Source organism: Diadema antillarum, unplaced genomic scaffold (genome assembly GCF_040938485.1).
Source record: "Diadema antillarum isolate AM-2024a unplaced genomic scaffold, OU_Dant_1.0 seq00000649_RagTag, whole genome shotgun sequence".
Classification (NCBI taxonomy): Eukaryota; Metazoa; Echinodermata; class Echinoidea; order Diadematoida; family Diadematidae; genus Diadema; species Diadema antillarum.
Genome location: NW_027271563.1, coordinates 765,666 through 785,440, shown reverse-complemented (window position 1 = coordinate 785,440; position 19,775 = coordinate 765,666). Strand labels below are relative to the sequence as shown.

General features: G+C 38.8%; 2 protein-coding genes across 2 annotated transcripts; one reads left to right on the top strand and one right to left on the bottom strand.

The window, feature by feature from the left end:
- Window positions 1–3,712: 3,712 nt before the first annotated feature.
- On the top strand, window positions 3,713–9,244 carry LOC139736497 (S-crystallin SL11-like). Its single transcript, XM_071647247.1, has 5 exons — window positions 3,713–3,855; window positions 5,694–5,786; window positions 6,578–6,696; window positions 8,095–8,205; window positions 8,969–9,244. Exons 1-5 carry the CDS (start codon window positions 3,717–3,719, stop codon window positions 9,131–9,133), a joined length of 627 nt encoding a protein of 208 aa, XP_071503348.1. The 5' UTR covers window positions 3,713–3,716; the 3' UTR covers window positions 9,134–9,244.
- A 3,211-nt stretch (window positions 9,245–12,455) lies between these two features.
- LOC139736496 (uncharacterized) lies at window positions 12,456–19,452 on the bottom strand. The gene is made up of 4 exons (XM_071647246.1): window positions 19,372–19,452; window positions 18,407–18,639; window positions 16,026–16,119; window positions 12,456–12,901 (listed from the first exon to the last, which is right to left on the bottom strand). Exons 1-4 carry the CDS (start codon window positions 19,450–19,452, stop codon window positions 12,866–12,868), a joined length of 444 nt encoding a protein of 147 aa, XP_071503347.1. The 3' UTR covers window positions 12,456–12,865.
- Between the last annotated feature and the right edge of the window lie 323 nt (window positions 19,453–19,775).

The following is a 19,775-nucleotide window of genomic DNA, read 5'->3' as shown; positions in this document are numbered from 1 at the left end:
ATTCACGTGATCCTTATCTAAATGGTGCTTGCCAGCACATCCACCTGACAGCAAGAATGGTATTTCGCAATATAAAAGGAAATAGGCTGTTATTGCATTCGATACAAGACAATGAAATAGATGCCTGCTGCTAAATTGTCAACTGATGGAGTATTCTGATCACCTGATCTAAACGCAAGTTCATTCTTTGAACATGAATTCCATAAATTGTTACGTCGGGCAAGCTCATACATTATGCCGCTTTGAAAACGAGTGAAGTGCCTAACCAACTGAGAAAAAAGAAAGGTCATTTGTACCAATGTGTATACATGAGCTAATTACGAACTGGCTTATTGAAATATTTGGATAATACACATTTAAAACTTGGTTCTAGATGTTTATCAGATTCTATTTCTGCAGCCGAAAGTAAAATAGAGAAAAAAATCAACGATAGCAGCGAACTGTTTACTACTGTCGTTATGTTGTAGCTCCCAGAATACACAGCAGATTAATATATATATATATATATATATATATATATATATATATATATAAAACGCCATCCAATCTTGTATTTGATGCAGGTCACTTATTTCCTTTTTACTTGTTGATTTAGGTGTGAAGGGAAAGAATCTTTTAGAAATTACCCCATGTCTAGTCTTCTTGCCCCCCCTTTTTTTTTTGCACATATATAAAGGCAACATCACTCACTTCATTAGACAGAAACATTATACAAACAGGTCATATCTTCTGACGAAACCAACGAGCAATGCGTTATATATACCAAGACCACACGGACCATGTAAACTTTGTGCTTAAACGTAATACATAGTCAAGGTATACCAGAGGTTTGAAACTGGCTTCAAAAATTTGACATGTCTTTGTATCATTTCCTTATTAATGCCGATATTTTTATCCAAGATTGTTAAGGGGATTAACTCAAGTGTGAATACCAATAGTCCATATTTTCTATGTGCATTCCAGTTGAGCAAATTTGTCAATTATCAGCCATATTTGCCAAATTGGTCGCCACATTCATATCAAAGATCCAAAATCCTTAATAATGATATCAGCAGCCAATCTATAAAAAGATTGATATTGACGTTTAGCATCACAATGGCCTTGTCAATAAAGTATCAGGCCAAGAATGTATAAAACGTGGTTTTCAAGATGTACAGTTTCCTAATTTGCCTGGTTTACATTGTGTGATAACAGCATGAAAGGGAATAATATATATACGCTAAAACAAAATCATTGGCAATTGGTCAGCTCGCTTCGTATTCTGATGAAACTCATCATAATTTTTATCATGTATCTCGATGTGGCTGCTATGCTATTACAAATACAATCAAATGTATATGCTTGTAACATCTAATATATTGTGCATGGCCATAATACTCACATGTTTTACTGTAATATTGACTGTTGATTCTTGTCGGTAACTCTGCAACCATCAAACTGGATAGGTGCTTATACTGTATCGAGTATAGTCTACAAGTTATCGCAAAGTTAAGTTTCTCGGCAACTTCATAATGACCACAACATATACAGACGTGTCAATAATAAATGGTACTTCATGAAAAAGAAAGAAAGATGAATAATTATTATAGATGAATGAATAATTATGAATAAGCTTACAGCTTCTGCTGGTTGTTGTCCGTATTCCATTGTCCTGTTCTCTGATTTCTCGAGCGAAATTCTGCCAACTGTGATACGCAAGGCGCAGACAGAATGCCTATCCTTCAAGAAAGACTTGGTTGGGTGTAACTACTAAAGAATGGATGACCTTCGTCTCTTGAAGACAATTATAGTGTTGCATCAAACGAAGTGCGTATATAAAAATGATATCATGGTGATCATCTTGCTTTATCTTATGGCTTCAGATAAAGCAGCCACGGTCTCATGAAATGGAATGTCGAACTCCCTCTATTGGTAGGAAATATACAGGATTGTTTATTGTGATTGACAGATTACCGTCATCTCTTTCTTTCATGGCGGCACGTAAATTTTACTAATTCATAACTTTTGAGTAGAATGTCCGATTTTCCTAAAATTTTACTGATGTGTCCTACAAATATTGTTGCATTCACTCAATCCACATGTATATTTGGGAACTACCCATTTAAACGTTAACAATTGGTAAATGCATGTCCCTAATGACAAAATGTAGCGATATCTTATAGTCATGCGTCTTGTTGATACCAAGTTACCAGCTCCTATACTTGATGATAACGGGTGATGTTTATTATAGTAGGTAGGTTCGTTATTCCGAAGGTTCGTTATTCAGAAGGTTACTGTATACCGTTCGAAAGTAAGTTATTCCGAAACATACAAATTCGGTATAGCTGGATGTTCGTTAGTCCGAAAATGAAATAACGTTTGGAATTACAAACCTCGCTTCATTTTCGGACTAACACATCTTTCAGAATAATGAACATCATTTCGTTTCAGGATTAGCGTACCTTCGAAATAACGATTAAGGTTGATTAAACTTGATCCAAAAAAATCCCGAAAACAAACTAGACTCTGTTATCCTTGCGTGATTTCTCATTAAGGCCTCTTGATCATGTTATTTAAAAATCTAATATCTATAAAGTGCAGCAACTAAGCAGAAAGAGAGAGTGTGAGAGGGGGTATGGGATGGATATTCTGCTATTAATATGTGCATTTTGGATTTGAAACTCAGCGATCTGGTGTGCACTTTGGACTGCCAGGAACATTTTCAAGCAAAAAATAATAGTAAGGCCGATACGTCATTCATTCTTTGCGATTGAAAAAAAAACAACAACAACCCTAAAAAACAACAACCTAGAATTATATTTAACATATTCTTGTTCCATCCCCCCCCCCCCCGAAAAAAAAGATCAAAAAGATAATGTACAGGCAGTAGCTATACCCCTTCCTGACACTAACCTGCTTGGTCGCTTCACTCCCTCAGAATGGACCACAATAACCAGTTTTGGACCCCATCCCCATCAAAAGCCTAGTTACGGGCCTTTAGCACTCCAAATATACTCTCCAAAAGCCTTGTAAGGACTTATAAATTTCCCTCTTCGAGTTTTCATATTGAGATGAACAATGCGACAGACAATACTAAGGTCTTGCTATAGTATCCGAAGAATAGATTATTATGGGCTAGTGTGGGATAGATTCCGGGGATAGATTAGGCTGCGTACGTGTCGCCCACAACGAACGAATATAGAGCAGTCAGACTGACCGTACATGCAAGTAACAGCTAGGTGTACTGTGAGTCAACACTGCCACAAAAGACATGAGAACGTTTTATTTATCTCTTCTTTTTTTTAACACGGAAGGGGGCTTGCTACATAATGCCCATGATACACAACTATTCGTTCCACAAAGCTTATCATTCACGGCTTTATATCCCGATGGGGCGGAGTTGTTGGAAGCGTATCGGCTGATCGGGAAGCATGTGGAACGACATTCATGAGTACATGTGTACGAGTTTATAAGGAACTTTGTACATTTGGGGGTTCTAAGTACTTTGTACTTGTCGATACAATAGAACTGGACTCGGGGGACCAATATTATACACTGCATGATCTGACCTAACGACCTACAGTTTGGGGCTCTACGTACATGTACTTTGTACTTGTTTTCGAATAGTACTGGCAAAGGGAGGATCTGTGTAGTATACACAAAAGAGTATAGAAGCGCACATACACTGATGACCTGAGCTTCTGTCGCGTGGAGTAAATGGGCGAGGTTTGAGAACCATGTCGAGCTACAAGATCACCTACTTCACAACTCGTGGTCGTGCCGAGGCCATCAGGCTCTTGCTCACCGATGCTGGAGTAGATTTCGAAGATGTCAGGCTAACTCAGGACGAATGGATAAAAGTCAAAGAATCTGGAGGTGAGAAATTAGAATCCATTGATATTTATGGTCGATGAGGAAGGTACCGGGAAATAGTGAGTAAAGGAACCTAGTCTACTAGTATTTGTCATATTGGTACGCAAACCAACAGTGATGGCAAACACAGGGGCCGGATTTCACAAAAGCAGTGGATCCAGAGAGGACCGTACGGGGCGCACGCCCCTCTTTTATTTTTGTTGAAACAAAAGAAATAAAAAGAAAAAAAATGGGGGAGGGGTGCGTGCCCCCTTTAATTTTGTAAACGTACAGCGCCCCTGCAAAAGCGGTACTAGTTTAAACCATGGGCATGATTGGCATTTTGAAACGTGATGGACTAGGACCTACTTCATCTTGGTAGAAAATTATACCATGGATTAAGCCTTGCAGTAATGCACGAAGCGCGGTCTTAAAATCATAGTCTAAAATATTGTACCATGGAATAAGTAACAATAATTATACATTTCGGCAAAGTTGAGGATGTTTCATTCCCCCCCCCCCCCAAAAAAAAAGAAGAAGAAGAAGCAAATGAGTATATGAATATAAGAACGACCCAAGTCCAATTTTTGGCCAAATTCAGTTTTTCATGGGAAATTGTAGCTTATGCATGGACTCATCTTGTGTGTAAATGATAAATCCTAATTACCCCCGGAAGTGCCTGAAATGAATGAGTTAAATCTTATATTAATGTAAGAATGAAGGACTTGGGTCATTCTTACATTCATATAATAGCGCCCTCTCTCATCCTTCTCTCATCTCTATAGCAGAATATCATGTATATGAATCAAAGAACGACCCAAGTCCATATGAATCAAAGAACGACCCAAGTCCACCACACAAAATGGCCTCTCCACAATTAAATGTAAATGTTAATTGTCATAATAACATATGTTCTAATTTGTATATACAATGTTGCCTTCCCATCTCAGTTAAATAGAATATTATTGGACAAATAAAAAAGATATGAAGTTTTTTTTAGTTTACTCGAAATGATCCTCCATGGACTTGGGTCGTTCTTATATTCTTATACTCAAATATTTGATTATCCAACTGGTTGCATTTTGAAACTTGAAATAATTACCGTCATACCCCTCCCTGACCATATCCCGCTCGGTTATTTAATTTTCCCTCTGGAACAGTCTAACAAGCCCGAGGCAATAGCCAAAACGATGAAGGAAATCACTTGTCCTTTGATAAAATTCCACTGCGCGACAACCATTCTCGCAAGTAAACGTTCTGCGTCATCTATATATTAACGCAACAGTGTCCAATCAGTGATTGTTTCAGCTCGTTCACGTGATCAGGCTTTTGTTATTATTTTACCAAACACATGATTTTGCTTGTGACCGGTCATGAATCAAGCATGATGACGGGTCATTAGAACTTTCATGTCGCGATGGTGGCCGCAAGGTGTTCATCGTTTTATTTACTCCCGCGGATTATGTAAGCCCTACTTACTGCGGAATCTTAAACGCCTAAACTTCTTTCAACTGAAGAAATGCAAGAGATGATATACTTGGGACTGACGCTGCTATTAATTTAGAGAAGTAGATCTAGTAACATACTGATTTATCAAACGACAATAGTCTGCTTCACTGCTCATCATTCTATAAACAAATAATGCACATAATTTTTCCTGACATTCTATAACTGCCCCCACTCCGTAACTTTGAATCAGTCCGAAACAACCATCGGCTATAGCGTCGGGCATGTTAAATAGTTCCATAGACACCTTGTGTGAGTAATACTTATACTAATACCCTCACTGTTGTGAATTACTGATTTACTTGTATAGACATTCTGACTTGTTTTTACTACTTTTTTTAATCTTCCCTACACAGATTTCCCTCTTAAACAGTTGCCCGTTGTTGAAATTGATGGCCAAACAGAAGTTCAGAGTAAGGCAATCCTGCGTCATCTCGCCAGAAAATATGGTAATGAACACATTCCAATATTTGGGATTTATGATGGATGCACTAATAGGTGTAAACGTGTCGGAACTGTAAGGAGTATAATTACCTTCTTTAGAGACTAATGGCTTATGTGTCGTCAGATATACAATTTTCCAAGAAGAATCTACATAAAAAGGAAAGAAAGAGCATCACAAAAAAAATGAAAGCCTCTATATGGAGCACAGGTTAAGGAGATGAACAAATTAATTCCATCTGTAGACCGATTCTGTGACGCGCTATGTGTATTTTTGGCATGGGCAGCGCCATTAACGAGGTGTCTCAGCCGTCCCCCCCCCCCCCCCCTCTCTCTCTCTCTCTCTCTCTCCCCCACCCCCTTCCGCGCGCGGAATGAAAAACTTATGTATGGTCGCTTTAGCCAATGGGCGTCTCATACTGAGTGCGCGAATGCTTGCTTAGTGCGCGAACCTTTGTTACAAGTGCGCGATAAACATGTTGCCCGGGGGGTGGGGAGAGCAGGGGGGGGGGGGGGGGTTCGGCTGAGACACCTCATGGCTGCTTCCAGTGCCATAAAATGTCTGCTGCCCTCAACGAACCCGAATCGGTCTATACAATGCTCTGAGAGATGAAGATGGCAGTGCGTATAACAATAACTGCAATGCGACGTGAAAATTTTCTATTTACTCTTATCAAATCAATTTCTACGGAGAATAATATGCTCGAGTTTATCCTTTTCGAAAAAGATCATAGCTATTGGATGAAATGTAGACTGCATCTGATCTCTCTTTCTCCCTATTTCTCTCCCACCTCGTCAGGTTACAATGGTCAAAGTGAAGAGGAAGCTTTCAGGATTGATGTTATCTGTGAAGCACTGGAGGACTTGACTCGCCCCATGTGGGACTTCGTGTTTGGTCAATTCGACGAAGAAGTGAAGGTTTGCTTCTCTCGACTTCCTCATAGAAGAGAATAAAACATAATCAAACACGATCATTGAGGACATCAAAATATCCATACAAGCACATGCGTTACTCAAGTAACAAGCTTTATAACGTCGCAGAGTCGCCTGTCATCAAAATTTATAATCGATGTGTTTCTTTGGCCTCGGTCACACATGAACGAAGACAGCATGGTCACATACCATTCATACGAACTCTGAAATCATTGGTCGGCAGCTGATTTTTAGAGATTGTAAACGGATTTTTGCGCTTGTTTTATGTTTTAAAGTCGACAAAGTAATGGTCGTCAATGATCAGTGACCGGTCGGTGACCGGATTTGGTGTGCTAGTGGTTTTAGATACTGCGTTGAAATCCTTTTGCCGAACTTCTGGTCATCGATTTGTTGTTAAAGGGTAGGCAACCGGTCGATATTTGGTGGCCTTTAGGACTGATCTCCAGCAAAAGCTAAGCCTCAACATGAAGGTTTGCAACCAGTTGTCGACCAATAATTTAAAGCGTCGAAAATGAAATTTGATAAGATTAAACAGTTTGATTTTAAAGTGATAAATGATATCTAAACTTTCAAATATAATCTACTGGAAATGGAAAATAACAAAATAATGCACAGTGTAAATTTTGTAATGAAAATGAATCTTTAATGCATGATTTGTTGTACTGTCCGAAGATAAGAAACATCTTGGCAATTTATTATTAGTTACCTTATTTTTGAATGTTCATGAAAGAAAAAAATATTACTATAGATGAGAAAATTTTAGTAGTCGGGCAGGAAATTTGTAAGGATTGTTTCTTTGTAAATTCAATAGTCAATTTTATGGAATACGCAAATTATACGGTGTATCTCATGGAAAAATACAGAAATCGGCGTTTTACTGCATCTTTTATGTGTCTGTTGTAAAAGAATTTAAATACGAAATTTTTTTATATTTAATGATATTGTCCCCTCTCCCCGAAAAAAGAGGTATTTGAGCAATAGATCTGTTACATACAGAATTTTCATTTGATATAAATTTAACTATGATTGTAATTGTTTTACGCTTGTATTGACCTTTACATGATTCTGATTGGTTTTGAATAAAGTCCCTCAGATTGAGGACAAAAAAAAATCTCTAAAATCACCCAAGGTAAGGGAATAGAGGCTATGAGACAAAATATGTGTATGGATGCAGAAGGGCCTACGTGTCTTCTGTCTAAGACTGCTGTGATTATGATGGTATAGATGCGCTACATGATAAACACACGGGCGCGCTAAAAATAAGTAAGTCTTTATAAATTTTTTAACAAATTATATGTGTTATTTATTAGTTATTGATTAATCATTAGTCAGATATCTCTAATAATTCTTTCTAATGCTTTTGTTTCCTTTTGCATTTCACAGGTGAAGCTAAAAGAAGTATGGCTGAAAACAACCTGTCCTCTGTACATCAACTTCCTGAACCAGAAGATCTCGGAAAACTCATTAGAGAGTGGATACTTTGTTGGCAAAAACGTGAGTACTCGCATTTTGGACATATATACCGATTTCAGTATATCTCATCGTGACGATCATGGTTGTATCAGACGAGTCTTCTGCAAGCTTTCTATCTTCACCTTTATTTATTTAATTTTTTTTTTTTTGTAAACAGTATATTGTCAATAAGCTTCAAGCATAGCCTTGTGAAAACGTTTTTGATTCCCGAGAGCGATGAGGTTCATAAGCTCTTGAGCTCCCCTACTCCGTCGATCTGGACTGTTGTACATAAGTATGTATTTGTATAAGCTATTTCAATGATATCTTTACACACACACACACACACGCGCGCGCGCGCGCGCGCGCACTTTTTTGATAAACTTTATTCTTCCACATTCAAACATGAAAAATAAACATTCCATCAACTTATTTCTGACATGTGTTTCGGGTAATGTTAAATAATGTCGTACTATTCATTAGAAACAAAAATTAGAATGGGATATTTACACATTTTGGCATTCCAAAAATGATTACTGAAAAAAAAACCCCAACAACAACAAATACATAGACACACACACACACACATTCACACTCAGACACACATGTACAAACAAAAGAAACATGCACACAGCTACGCATACGTTTTTGCTGTTGTTATGGTGACGATAATTAAAGGTATCTCGATAACGACGTAATTATAATGTCCCTTTTAGTATAATAGGTATCGCGATTCATTACACTTGTTTCTCTTTCTGAGTGTGGCTTCTGCATCAAACACTTTCTCCGTTTTAACTTTCTTCAGATATCTATGGCTGACTTCATCTTCTATGCTTTCATCGAGAGCGTGGTCAACATGGCGCCCGGAGCGCTTGACCAGTACCCAAAACTGCGCGCCAACCGCGAAGTCGTCAGATCTCGCGACAGGATCGCAACCTTCTTGGCCAAGCATTCGACTTCATTCATGTAAAAACCGCGCACAGTCATGTACATACGCACATAATTGACATCATGTATGGTATGAATAATAATGAAGTAAAGTGTCTCGTGGTCTCTTGTGTCCTGTTAGCAGAAAAGTCATCAATGGATCCACGTCTTGCCAGCTTAACTATAATAATTGCTGCAAAATGTATTGGTCATTTATGATGTTGGTTGACGCTTGAAACGAAAGCAGCTGTAATATCTAGTGTAACCGTCGTGTGATGTTTTCTTCTGTAGTAAGGTAAATAGGAGAGTAGGCCTACAAAAATATAAATGTTTTTTTAATTTTCCTACAAATAATACACCTATGTATGAACCTGTATACTCCATATTTTCGCAAATGAATTCCCATGCCTTTAATTAAGAAAATGCACCTTTAAAATATTCAGCTATAATGGTTGGCATGTCCAGCACTTTGCGTGTATTGGACAACTACACATCATCACTTAAAATTGATTAGATTGCTTATATCATACTTTAAGTTGGGTGTTTTTAAAGCACGACATTCGTTCAATTTTGCATTAACTGTACTATTAAAATGTGATTCATCCAGAACAATAAACTCATCATGACTTATCTTTTGGCGTATAATTGGCAGAACCAATATCATTTTACATCATGATCGGGATGCAATATTCCTGGAAAAGAAGGTAGATAATGTTCGCTATTCTGAAGGTTCGTTTACTAGAAAATAAAGAAAAATTCGTCATTCATTTTCAGACTATAGAACTTTCGGAATAAGGAACCTTATTTCATGTTCGGATTATTCGGAGTATTGTACGGAGTAATTGTGTGTAATTGTACATCCTACGAACACGAGACGGCGCTTCACGCCGTACACAACGACACACCGGGCAACTGCGTGTTGCCAACTCATGAGCATGGATATACTTTGTATGATGCTGAAATTGATGAATACAATAATGTACCGTCATGTCTCGGTAAGAAATAGAAAAGTATTTTGAGGTTAAATCTGGTAGAAGCTATTTATGTTCTTACTGTAAATGACGAAATTTCGAGGATATCGCCATGATTGGGAAAATTTAGAACGTTGAATAGTGGACTACACTTCATACTGAGTGATAGATGCATGTCCGGACATCGCAAAGTTATGTCGTCACACTGCATGGTTTCAGTTCATCTTCATGAATTTTGCCTGTCATCAGACAGAATTAATGATGCAATACATAATTCATTGTGAAACAATAATAATCATTTATTTTCAAACATCCAAAATCTATTGCGATGCGTAATCATTAATACGTAAAATGTGGTCTGGATGAAAAAAAAAATATGAAGATTAAGATGATTATCCGATGAGAGCATCGAGAGTTGGCCCTAAGGAAAGAAGGATACAGTATTCATGTCGACATTGCTCCTCATATTGAAAAACGATAGCCGTTCAAACGGGTGCACGTCACGAGTCCGACAGCCACGAGTCATAAAGTCCACGAGCTCGACACGTTAATTGAATATGGCCCATTAGTCCGACACTAGGTTTGCAAGGTTTTCATTGCATCATGGGGCTTAATGTGTTGGTATCGTGAGCCCTTTTTTTTTTTTTTTGCCTATAGTGTCGGACTAGGAGGCCTTGTTTATTGTCGGACTCGGACTCGTGTGCCTTATTTGCCCAGTGTCGGGCTCATGGGCTGTATGACTCGTGGGTTGTACATGTACAATGTATATACAATTCATGAACCTTCCCCCCCCCCCCCCCCATGTCGAGCTCGTGGGCCATATGACTCGTGGGTGTCGGGCTCGTGGGATGACCGGGCGCGAAAGGCATTTCAAAGTGAAATTGCGTGTGTATTACATCGAGTATCAAAGACAATGCTCAATAATTATTATGACTACATAGTACACTGAATTAGGATTTGATGATCATATCATGATGTATTGCGAATATCACACTCGGTTTTATGAAACAACCGGTACGCCAACTTCGCTATATAATGTTACTATACCAGCCAACGATAAACTTTACAGAATTAGTGCATCGTAATTAATGACTGCTGGCATACATCGTAAAAAAAAATGCAATATGCCCATGAAATCATGCACAAAAGTATAGCGACTGGTATATAGATTATCTATGGTATGTCACCTTCATGCAGGATGGACTTGACAAACTACGGTGTAATCTCACATCAGTTTTTTACAAGTATAATTATAAAAATCTTATTAACCCTCATTCAAATACATTCCTCATTTACATAATAACATATAACATAGACGATTGCAGCCGGCTGATTTCAGTTAGAATGATGAAGTACAAAACAGACAATATAACAAATTCAATCACAATCTGCAAATGGTACTAACACACTCAGCTATCTACTGCAGTCTTTATGCACACCAAACGCATAATAATTCATATCATTTAAAGGGATAGCACAGTTTCAGTTGAGATGGGGCTATAGGTCTTCATTTTTTTATTTATGATTTTTTTTTAAGCTAAGCAGAAATCTCTTATTATATGAGTACAGTATTCTGAGAGGAATTCAAAGTTCATTTAATAAAAATTGGTTTTGAAACGGCTGAGATATCTTGTTTTTGGATATCTCGGCCATTTCAAAATTGATTTTCATCAAATAGACTTTGAATTCCCCTAGAATTGTACGCTCTTTAACATTTCATAAAGTGGTTTCTCGAGGTATCTCTTCACCTCAACCAATTCAATGTAATTCCTTCAATGTAAAACATAAAACAGGCATTGCCTCATTTACATTCCTTAACGTAGTGCATTGTATAGCGTACGTAAGAGCAAAGAGCCTCGGACTCATGGGCACTTATATGGGTATCGAAAGTAAAGCTATGCTCTTCCTCCCTCTCTCTCTCTCTCTCTCTCTCTCTCACTCTCCCTATCATAAATAGTGGTATAGTGCTGATATACAATAGTACTTTTGGCTAATATCATCTTTGGCACGTTTTACTGGTGTGATTACAAAGGATGCCGCCGGAGGGGGTGATTTCTTTAGATCAGTTTTAGTACTACTTCTTCAGCTTTATTTGGCTGTGTGTCAATATATATATATATATATATATATATATATATATATATACATATGTATATATATATATATATATATATATGTATATATATATATATATATATATATATATATATATATATTATAATCCGGCCCTACTGCGACATCCTTCATCACACCAGTACAAACATAAAACATATTATATCAAGCATGATCCTAAGGTAGCCTCTTCAGAATTCTCACTGTTCATCAAGGTGGGCATGAATACATAAAAACCTCACTAGTGTCGAAGAACGTTAGACTCAGCACCTACTAGTGTGTTCGATGATATCCGCAGCATACCTGTTCTTGTCAGTAGTACTCATTTTTTCGCTTGGCATCTTAAAGTGACATCTGCCGTCTCATTGGTTGATCAATAGTGGTTCACAGACTGACGCGCTTTCCAACCTAATCCAACATCCGTGAGCACGTGGAGTATTTGGACTGAAAAATTAATTTTCACTAAAACATCAGGGTGGTTGGCATGAAACTTTGAGATAACCCAAGCTGTGTCCGTGTGTCTATCTCTATATCGTGTATTTTGCTAACTCCACTGCCCACCGCCCCCCCCCCTTTTTATTAAGGGGGGGGGGGGGTACTTCTTCATTAGCCGCGATTGCTGGTTACCGGTGGAGTGCCAATACAGTCATAAGATACAAAGCCTTTTGTTTTCAACACACTCCCATTGATTCCTAATCATCACAACAGTCACAGTCACAGTCCCAGTCCTATAAAACAAAGAAAAGAATAACACATTACATACAAATTATGTATAGATAGAGAGGGGGGGGGGCAAAGAGATATTTATATGAACTTGTCCCATTAAAAAAGTAAAGAGCGAGAGGAGATTAATGCGCATCTGTGGACCTTAAAATGGATTAAATTGCCTTGATGCAACTTTCATGAGCAGCCCCTTGAACGATGACATTAAGTTCATCATGTATGACTACATTACAGTACACACCTTTATTATAAGAGACCTCAAAAATAATTCATATCACTCTCTATCTATGATGGTATGCACACATCCATGCATTATTCGTTCTACCAGAAAGAGAGTTGACAGTTTCTATATTTAGCTCCAGTCTACAAAAATGAAATGGTAAATCCAACATGTTACCTGTCGTTACTCCTCGAAACTATCGTAAATGATAAATTCAACATTCAAAATATTGGATTTACCATTTCATTTTTATTCATTTTAGAGTGTCCGATAATCAAACCATGCAAGCCTTTTTCTTTAAACATGAAAATGTTTGTTGTCACACTTTGCCTCACTCAAATATCAATCTCTGATATGCATTGTCCAGACAGATTTGGTAAAGAAAATAGATGACGCATCATAATGAATAGATTAAAAGATGAGGAAAATTAAACTTTTTTTTCTTCAAAACTTTAGAAAATCCATATCCCCAACCCCGGCAGCAGTCTGGTTTAAACAACGTCAGGTATTGACTAAGATATTATATTGTAGACGAAAGGGCACTAGGGGGCGACAGAGAGAGAGAGAGAGAGAGAGAGAGAGAGAGAAGGGAGAGGAGAAGGATAGTGATAGAGAGAGGGGTAAACATAATTTATCAAAATGAATTGAGTTCGTCACGTAAGCCCCAATTTATTACTGGCATTGAATGTTGACGATATGCTGTCTCATTTATTGAAGCGTTGAATATGCAAATTCCCTCATATTATATCGTGTGTACAGGCAAAATCTACGAAAGCTGAAGAGTGATTGTCATAAGAGCCAACAGATATAACATTTATACAAAATCTGAAATAATTACAGGACTTCAAGGGAAAATGCAGATCTGTCAGTGGTTTAGCTTTTCTGCATTTTCCGTGTAAGGTGTTGTCACTGGCTGTTAATTGTCTCGTCTGGTTGTAAGAATGGAAAGCCACATGCCTCTTGGTGGGTTTTCATACATATACACAGGCTTTGACGCTCGAGTTGAAATTATATTACGCTGAATATTTGCTTGATGCAAATATGAATCGCTTATTTCTCCATGTTTCACAAAGTTAATAATCAACCCCAGCTCAAATGGTGTGCGATTTTTTTTTTTTTTTTGCAGTCTGTTTACGTTGCGCGCCACCATATTTGCATGCTGCCTGCCGTATTACTATAAATAACCATGATGCATTTGAGTATTATGACGTCACCCGAGGATTTTTTTTTCCGCCACATTTCAATAGTAATTTAACAAATAATGAGCGTATACATATCACGTGCACTTAAAGTAGAGAGAGAAAAGAAACGATAACCTCGCGACAATTAAAAGCTGCATTTCAGTGTGATTGATGAATATTTGGTATCAAAAATATCTCTCATAAAAACTACTGAATCATATTTTGGAAAATTAAATGTACCCCGACTTTTCACCTTAACCCAGATGATGTTTACGTCCCTTCTAAGACAACCCAATCCTTTCGATATGGACAGGTTCTTGTTTTAACACTGGTTGAAGGAACAGAAGGAAGTTTCAGTGTATAAGAGAAGGATGGAGAATAATATAAGATAGCTTCGCAGCCCGAACTACGAGGAAGTTCAGCATGTTCAGAGGAGAAGGACGAGAAGGTAGCAACTTTATACATTATTTATACAAGACATTACAAGAGGGACAAAAGAAGCACACAAAGCTCGAACACAGAATTATTCTGCAGTTTTCTAAGATGTCATTGAGGAAATGATGGGTGGGGAAGAATCCAGAAGATGTTCGCTTGTGAAAAGTAGTATCAACCACAGACATCATCTGTTGAATCTGAAATTATGAATTCTCTTTAATACAGATTCTGTGAAGGCCTCACACGATTTTCCCTGGGTTACGGGTTAATAGGATAGAGCTCAGAAAGAGCTATCCATGTCACAATTAACCAGCAGCCTGCGAGATTTCTAGATATCCACAGGATTTGGACAGGCCTTTCAAGGTTTCCAAGGGCAACTAACTGAGCAATGTTGTGTGTAATCATACCGTCCCCTCTATAGTCAGTGGACAAACACTCTGTCCCTCGGATGGGACATAAAATGGAGGTCCCGTGTGTGAGAGGGTCACAACTAAAAAGCCCCTTTTACACTTGTGTTTCTTAACCCCGTACTTTCTCTGACCCAGGACTATCGTTAGTCCCGTACCAATTTTTTCAGCTTTTTACACTCGCCAATAAATCCCGTACTAAGCTATTGTCCTGGGCTAAGGAGAAAACTGACATTTTTACACTCATATTTCTTAGCCCCGTACTTTCCAAACCACATGAATATTCATGATTACGCTGTGCACTGTACAAGTACACGCACGCATCGGCAGCACTTGATTACCTCGTTTCTAATTGGTCAGTGGGGGGTCGGACTTCGTCTCCGTCGCTTAGCCCCGCATCATTTTTTCGTTCTGTTTACACTTGCTCGGCACTGCAATTGCGGGGTTAGCACCGCAATTGCGGTGCTAACCCTGCTATTTTGCAGGGCCAGATAGTACGGGATTATCGGTGGGGCTAGCCCATTTTCGCAAAAACAAGTGTAAACAGAAAGTGGGCTAAGGAAAGTCCGGTACCAGCGGTGGGGCTAAGCCCCCCCCCCCCCCCCCCCCTAGCCCCACCGTTGGTACGGGACTAAGCAAAAATTTGCAAGTGTAAAAAGCCCTAAAGATTCCTCTTCATTTATGCATGGTATAGAGCAGGATGTTTAACCCAGTGAAGTGGTCCCGCCTCACACCCAACTGGACCCACGGAAGACCAGCATAGTTCAGCTGAATAATAATATGGGCTATCCAGCCCTCTTCTCAGATGGAAAATGAAACAAAAAACAAACAAGGGAGATTATCAGCCATGGCACCTAGAGTACTCGGAAGAAAGAAGCCTTCTTACCCCACAGCATCCATCGCCGTCGTCATCATCGTCACCACCAAAGCAAAAACTTAGAAGGCAACACACGTTACAATCGTCAGAATTATTGTTGTTACTGCACGGCCCAATCGAGAAAGATGTGTCAGAAGGCAGCAGGGGAGGGAGAGAGTGGGAAAGAACAAGACATAGATTTTAACTCATGCATTTTTAATCCATGACATTTTCACATTTGACAGTCCTACCTTTGGCATTTTAACTTCTAACATCTTTTTTTTTTCTCTCTCTCTCTCGCATTTTTACCTTAAACATTATAGTAGGGCAGATATGTAACAAAATTTGGTCGAGATGCTCACATCTGGCGGAAAGTATGAAATTTTGCTTATAGGGGTATTTTGGGGCGCGGAATTCAAATATTGCTGGATCCAAAAGATCTGACCACGGGGTCGGCCACCATTTTGAATTCCATTATGGCCGCCATCACAAAACAAATTTAAAGATCCCTATCTTCAGTTCTGAATGACCTGTGGCACCAAAATTTGGTACACATGAACGTTTTGACATATTGAATTTGATGACAGATTGATTTGAAGTGTCTGACAAACATCGAATGGCCGCCATTTTGAATTCCAATATGGCCGCCTCGACGAAATATTCAAAATCCCTATCTCGATTTCTAAGTGGTGAGTGACGCTGAAATTAGGTGTAAACAAGTATTTTAACATACTGAGCTAAAATATTAACTAATGTGATATGCATGACAAACGCAATACCTGCTATTTTGAATTCCAATGTGGCTACGAAGACAAACACCCCAACTAACATTCACGAGCATGTCAAAAAGTGCAGCAAAAGGGAAGTATAATGCACCTTTCACTTACGTCACAATGTAAATACAGCAGCGCACACTTAATCAGTTACAAACGTGCGCTCTTTATCAATCAGGTAGCCTAATTTACAAACCCGAGATAGATATTTTCAGCACTCCAACATGGCAACTATGTGTAAGAATTTAAATTGGCTGCCGTGCAGCTTGTCAGACATATCAAATAAGTCTGTTATTGAAGTCATGATATCACCATGCTTTTATGTATCAAATTCCAATGGCTTATGTCATTCAGAACTGAAGATAGGGATCTCTGACGGCGGCCATATTGGAATTCAAAATGGCGGCCGACCCCGTGGCCAGATCTCTTGGATCCGGCAATTTTTGAAATCAGCGCCTCAAAATACCCCTATATGCAAAATTTTATACTTTCCGCCGGATGTGAGCATCTTTTTCACATATCTGCCCCACTATTATGCTACCTCTAGCATTTTCGTTAATGATATTTTACCTCTTTGCAGTTATATATCTGATACCTTATCCCCGACATTCGCATCTAATGCATTCGTATCTGTGATATTTCTAACATTTGACATATTTTATTTCGGACATATTTTATCTCTGCATTTTTATTCCTCTGACACTATTACCTTAATTGCCATTTTTATTTTGGGAATTTTTTCACCTCTGATTCACTTTTCCACGACAGTTTTACATTTTAGAGCAATTATGGGGTGTATGATTGGGAGCACGTTAGTTGCGTGTCGTCCTAATCTTTCTCAGGAGGAAAGATTCTAGCTTTGTTTATATCAGAGACTCGAATTGCTCTTTGTTTCATATATAGTACTATTCAAAGATACTTCTATTCTTCTGTGGGCTATATTTCATATTATATACCTCATAATATCCTCTCATCTGATTGGTTAAAAGTGGAGTCATGAAAATAGCTGTGCCCCGTTTTTGATCAAAATGACGTCATGATTTACTGTGCCCGGGGCATAGAATCAACTGCGCCCTGTAAATAGGTTTGGAGACAGTCGCAACCCCGTACACATAGATCACTCTTAAATGTACGCACCAATGATACGACCGCCGCGCTGTCGATCAGCATTGATTACGAGTGGTGTAAAAGAGACTAGAATCTATATTTTCGGTATCTATATTTCGGAATCTATATTTTCGGTATATAAAATAAATAATGACAGCCTGATATTCGGGGCACAGTTAAAGGCCCTCGGTGATGTGAAATCCATAACTATGCCCTCAGCTTCGTTTCGGGCATAGTTATGGTTTTCACATCACCTTGGGCCCATAATTTTAACTGTGCCCCTCATAGCAGTTAAAGGAACTTTTCTTCTCCATGCAGTTTGCACGCTTAAAGTCTAATGGATTCCAAATTACAATGCACTTTGTACTCAACTTATGTATTTTACGCTACCGATATGTGTGTACACGCATGTGCAATAAAAAAAACACACGAACCAATCAAGTCAAATCAAATCAAAATCAAGATGCTATTTCTGAACGTGAACACGAAGTGGAGTTTCTCTCAAAGATTCTGCAAGTGCCACCGCGGTACCTTGTTCCAGCGTGATAGTGGGAACCTGCTCCGTATACAAAAGCGTCTACGACGTCATCTACTCTCTCCTCCCGTTTCTCCTCCTCCTGTCTCCGTCTCTCTTCCTCCTTTCGCCGCCACTCCTCTGCACTCTCGACGGTTACATGGTAGGCCGAGTTTCCGGGCGTGGGCTGGGCAGTAATGGCCATCGGGGGCTGACCAGTCGTCGGTCCTGCTACGGGCACCATGGCGATCTACACACAAAAAAAACAACACACAATTTTTTAAAGTGTCAAAACCTTTCTCTTTTGTTTTCTCTCTTCTCCCTCCGGTCTATATTATATCCCATTCATATATGCATTATACTTTGCATAGATGTAAACTATTGTATAGGCCTATTATATTATCAAGTATATCATACATATTAAATATGTTATATACAGGCCTTTATGATTATATATATACTCTCTAAAAAATCGAGTGAAAATATTCACTCTTGAAGGAGTGAATACAAAAAAAGAGTGAATTTAGAGTATTCACTCTTTTTTGTATTCACTCCTTCAAGAGTCGGAATATTTTCACTCGATTTTTTTAAGAGAGTATATATATATATATATATATATATATATATATATAATGTATGATTTGATTTAAATTGATATCAAGACAATACGTATATCATGGTGTGTGTGTTTTCTTTGTGTGTGTTTGTGTATTGTGTATTCGTAGTACGAATATCACCCCTGAAACAAAAATGTGATGGTATAGAACTACATTACGACAACAAGTGTACCAGTGGGAAATGGAGACAAAAAACAACAACATGAACAACAACAACAACAACAACAACAGAAAACGAAATTGAGGGATCCTATTTCTTGCTAGAGAGAAGACGTCGCCTAAAAAGGTTGCCAGAGAGGTACGCTCAGGGACTCGCGCATTATATAGGGTATCTATAGGCAGACAGGGGCACAGTTCCTAGTTACCTGCTCCACGCCAATAGCTGGGTTCTCTGGATACGGCAGCTGGCCGGTGCTCTGGGAGGGCTGTGAGCCATAAGCGGCCATGGCGGTGGTGGCGGTGATGGTGTGTGCTGTGCTGTGCTGTGCTGTGCTGAGCGAAAGATGAACACACGATGGCGGCGGAATTCAAGCCAGGGTCACGTCTCGGTCCCAAAATGGCGATGTATTCAAGTGGATCTACCTCCCTGCAAAGACTAATTCGGCGAACTGCTCTCGAGATACGTTCGGTCCATGTTCTATCTCATACGAGCCATGCGAATTTCTTCCTTCTCCCACATAATAACGATATTCCATTGCCTAAACCGACATACGTCTTGCAATATGAGCGCCAGCGCGCCCGTGTCTCGCAAGACCACATGATGTCGAAG

Coding starts and splice junctions, on each gene's coding strand:
- LOC139736497 (XM_071647247.1), top strand. CDS start 3,717: ATGTCGAGCTACAAGATCACCTACTTCACAACTCGTGGTCGTGCCGAG. Junction 3,856..5,693: donor AAAAGTCAAAGAATCTGGAG/GTGAGAAATTAG, acceptor TTCCCTACACAG/ATTTCCCTCTTAAACAGTTG. Junction 8,206..8,968: donor GATACTTTGTTGGCAAAAAC/GTGAGTACTCGC, acceptor AACTTTCTTCAG/ATATCTATGGCTGACTTCAT.
- LOC139736496 (XM_071647246.1), bottom strand. CDS start 19,452: ATGGCCGCTTATGGCTCACAGCCCTCCCAGAGCACCGGCCAGCTGCCG. Junction 18,640..19,371: donor CAGCTATTGGCGTGGAGCAG/GTAACTAGGAAC, acceptor TTTTGTGTGTAG/ATCGCCATGGTGCCCGTAGC. Junction 16,120..18,406: donor CACTATCACGCTGGAACAAG/GTACCGCGGTGG, acceptor TGGGCCGTGCAG/TAACAACAATAATTCTGACG.